General features: G+C 39.8%; 1 protein-coding gene across 1 annotated transcript in view; it reads left to right on the plus strand.

Moving 5' to 3' along the window:
• The first annotated feature begins 3,460 nt into the window (after nucleotides 1-3,460).
• Nucleotides 3,461-4,299, plus strand: part of plcb1 (phospholipase C beta 1) — a 40,635-nt gene continuing 39,796 nt past the window's right edge. The window contains exon 1 of the mRNA XM_007569920.2: nucleotides 3,461-3,919. Coding sequence (XP_007569982.1) covers nucleotides 3,821-3,919 — 99 coding nt within the window. The 5' untranslated portion in view covers nucleotides 3,461-3,820. The remainder of the gene's footprint in view (nucleotides 3,920-4,299) is intronic.

The following is a 4,299-nucleotide window of genomic DNA, read 5'->3' on the forward strand; positions in this document are numbered from 1 at the left end:
AAGCCTGCAGTTCATGTATTGGATAAATATTTAAATGTTGATGACATATGAGGATATTTTTTAACGCCTCCCGCCTATTTGTGTTTTTCTCTCTGACTATTTTCGTCCTAGAGTCAGTATAATAGAGTCAGTATAATCTAAACTAACATGTTTATTCTGTATGTTTGTTAAAAATATTATCTTCTGAGCTGATTAGATGCAATGGGTACAAACTCTCAGTGTCATGGCAACACGAGTTTCTCTGCATGTGTCTTTTCATGCACTCAAGTGTGAGTGTGTAGGCGGAAGCAGGCTGGTAAAGCCAGCCTCTGCATCAGTTTATCGTACAGCGTTGCTGCGTAATGTGCTTTGTAAGTTTTCACGTTGTTATGTTGCAAGTTATTCATCAATACTTACGAGTGCTGCATGATGAAGTCAAACAGGTGTGGCTGGTTAATAGTGTGGTACATTCTCTTTATGCCAGGATTAAGGCTTGGAAGATTCTTAAGCCAGCTGGAGAAAAAAAAGTCTAGAATAATTAACAAGTTTTCCAAAATGGGAAACATATCAATGATTTATAAGGATGTATTTGCACACATACATGCAGAGTTCACTTTTAGTAAAATCCAACTAGCTTATAAAAAATACTTATAACTACCTGTTTTAATAATTCAACACTAAATATACATTAATATGCATTAATAGACACGGTGGAAACTGTCTTAGCAGTACAGTAGCTGGTAACATCCATAGTCTTCATTATCTTGGCTCTTCTGGGTTTGACCAATCAACGCCTAGAAAAGTGAATAGTCTTCCTGAATTGGCTGCTTTGAAAACACCACACAATAGCATTCCAGGTACCCAAATTGCATTTTCTTTTAAATAGGTTAGATAACTTAAGAATGTGTTAAGAAGAATTCTCCCAAAGGGCTACTTTTCAAAACTTCAAATTATTTGCGTTACACTCATTTCAGATCTGTGATAGTAGCATAAGTTTAAAAACCAAACCCTGAGTCCTTTATCTTCCACCTGATGGTTATGCTTTATTTTAAGCTAGTCCAGCTCACAAAATTATGATGAAATCAAAACACTGTAGCTTGTTGTTGTAATGTACCAAAATGTGAAACTTGTAATAATTTCACAAAGCATTATACAGCCATGGAATCTTTTATTTATTTTTTTCTCTGTAAAATAGCTACAATAGAATATTTTTTCCCCTCATCACCAAATTAAAATGTTAAAAAGTGTATTTCTGCCCACAAAAAACAAGGCAGGTTTTAGGTCAGATTTTAAATACTCAACACTGAATAAAAATATTGAGCTTTTTCTATTAAAAACTTTCTATTTCCTATCGTTCTCCAGTTCTTGTTAATAACAGTGGGAGCAATTAACAACTAAACCTCCATAATATACGATTGCTCCTTTTTATTGCACCCTTTGGATATTTTAGTGCATCAGTAAGCATTTTCATTCTGCCACTAACGTTGCTTGTGTAATAAACACAGATGCTTCAATAAGAATTTGTCTAACTGCTTTGAAAAACTCTGACTGGAAATTTTACGGCGGATGGTGAAAAGAAAGTCTAACTGGATGTGAGCCAACCGCTAATTATTAAACACAACACGCAGGAGCTGATGTTACAGACAAGGTTGTGTCCTTACACGTCCTTATTTAGCTCTCATGCCTAACCGTTACTCCACAATGTCTATGTATTCATCCAACTCGTCACTCCACCACACCTCCCCATTTTAGCTGTATTATTTAAAGGAACAAACTTTATTTGCCCCAGTTTTTAGTTAACTGTACAGCATTTCTGTACTTATTTATTTGAAATATACCACCAGACAGACAGAAGTTATCCACAAGTTAAGAAGACATGTAAAAGTGAAATCTTTCAGGAGTGGCTGGCCTAAAATAATTATTAACACAACTGACATATCAACCAGGAGGTCATAAAAGAACCTGAAACAACTTCTAAAGCTAGTGTTTGTGATTCAATAATTAGCATACGTTCACACCGCAGGCAAATTTGACCCAAATCAGATTTTAGATGCCAATATGCAACATCTGACTTCTTCATGACAGTTTGATTGACCCAATTCAGATTTTTTTTTTACCCCTCTCCCCCCTCAGTAAATCCGATTTGTGCCACATTTATACATGTCACAATTCCACAATTCAGACATAGACAGTGGCTGAAGGAAGCTGTGCTGACACGGTGGATGCAGATATCTGTGTTTTCTTTGACTTTAATAAAATTGCAGAAATTGGAATTGCAAAAATGATGGAAATGCGCTGATTTTGGAAAAAAAATCAAATTTATCGATAAAATGTTTTGGGTGGGTTGGTTTTTCGGCTCAACAGCACTGCAATGTTATTTACGAGTATGACTAAAAAGATGATGCTGTCATTTTACTTATCATGTGAACAAACTTATTTAAATTGGATTTTTATGGTGTTTCTTACTTAATGGAAACAGTGTTTACAAATTTTTTTTTCAGCTTTGGCGAGAAGCTGAAAAAAGCAGAAAGTATAAAGTAGACTAAAGAGCAGGGCATTCTGGGTAAATATAACCAAAACAAACATGGTTAGGTGCTTTTGCCAAAGACCAAAGAGAAATACAACAATCTCAAAAATATGGTGCCACTCCATTTTTATTTAGATTTCGTGAAGAAGGAAGTTTAGTTCTGTGTCTTCTTTGGGTATTTTCATGTCGTTTCATTCACTAGTTTGTGGTGCAGCACCACCACAGGTGAGGAGGTGAACAGGTTGCGTGAAACCGAACCCCATTGGCTGAAAATGTTGCAATTTTGATTACCAATGAAACCAAGTTCCATTGGACTATCATGTGTGAAAACACCCTCAGCAGGGCAGATAATTCTGATAGGGGCAGGATCGTTTACTGTGAATTTAAAAACAGTCTGCTTTATTTGCTTGACCTAACATTTATCAAGTTTACTGTGAAATAGAAACCTGTTCTTCTTTAAGGTAAAAAAAATCCCTGTTTAGTCGTCCCCGTCAGAACTAAAACCTGGTCTCAGCCGAATCTTTACTAACTCTGTGTGACATTGTTTTTTTTCCCTGTCATCAGTGACAATGGCCATTAATGTTCACTAGGAACAAATCCCTGAAGCGCGGTGTCAGAATATGATGGACAGCCTTCCCTGAGGAAAGGAAGCTGTTTTAGAACCGGATTAAAGCCTGTGGTAAACAAAGCACATATGAGTAGGATGGTGCACGTCTGCACACTTGAGGAACCATCCTGTATGGTGTCTTCTACCCTGGCCTCACATGACTCTGACTCGTCTTCATTGTCTTATTTTTTTCTCCTCTCTTTTATCTTCTTTCTTTTCCTTTTCACTCACTATCTTCTACCTTTCTCTCATCCCTTCCCCCGTCCCCCATCTGTGGGAAGCTGCCATTGTGCGCATGTCGCAGATGAGTCAATTTGTGGAGGCAGAACGGGCACACGCTCCCTCCCGCACGCGCGCGCATCCTGTCTCCCACGAAGGCATCTGTTTCAGTCTGTCTCTCCGCGAGATGCAGCACCAACAGAGGGGAGAGGGGGAGACGACGAGCCCGGGGAGGGAGGGAGGCAGAAGAAAAAGAGGTGTGAGGAAGGAGGAGAGGCAGAGCTAAGAGAGAGAAGAAAGGACGGAAATAAGAAAAGAAAAAGGAGTGAGCGGAGAAGAAGCGGGAGGACGACGAGATGCGGCTGTAGCAGCAGAGCTTGTGACTTCTGAAGAGTTTCGCCTCGGAGATGGTTGAGTCGTATCATCCTGGCGTTTGACTCTGAGCATCTCCAGCGCGCGAGCGTGTGTTTGAATGTGTGCATGAAGCCATGGCGAGTGCTCAGCCGGGGGTCCACGCACTGAAACTCCAGCCTCCCTGCGTCTCACACACCCTGAGGAACGGAAGCAACTTCATTAAATGGGATGAGGTAAGAATGCAGACCCTCTCTACCAGTACCCATATAACCTCCTTAAGTTCTTTACATGTCTTTCTCCTATACGGTGGAGAATTGAGTACTTTGTTTATGAAGCGACTCAGGAATTTCATTGAATCCAGTCCAAGCGAATTAATATGGAGTGTGAGAAAAATGAGGAGGAAGAGGAGGAAATGTGCCATGTTGTCAGATGTGTTTACTGTTCATTTGTTGATTGAGCTTTGGCAGTAAGTACCTGCGTGCGCCGCGCCAGATAGGACTGATGGTGTTAACTGCATTTGCAGTCAGCTACTCTTTGGCCACCTGTTGGTGCAGAACCCATTGGCATGTCTTTGAGTGTGTGTGTGTGTGTGTGTGTGTGTGTGTGTGTGTGT

The sequence above is a fragment of the Poecilia formosa genome, unplaced genomic scaffold (genome assembly GCF_000485575.1).
Source record: "Poecilia formosa unplaced genomic scaffold, Poecilia_formosa-5.1.2 Scaffold251, whole genome shotgun sequence".
In the NCBI taxonomy this organism is placed as follows: domain Eukaryota; kingdom Metazoa; phylum Chordata; class Actinopteri; order Cyprinodontiformes; family Poeciliidae; genus Poecilia; species Poecilia formosa.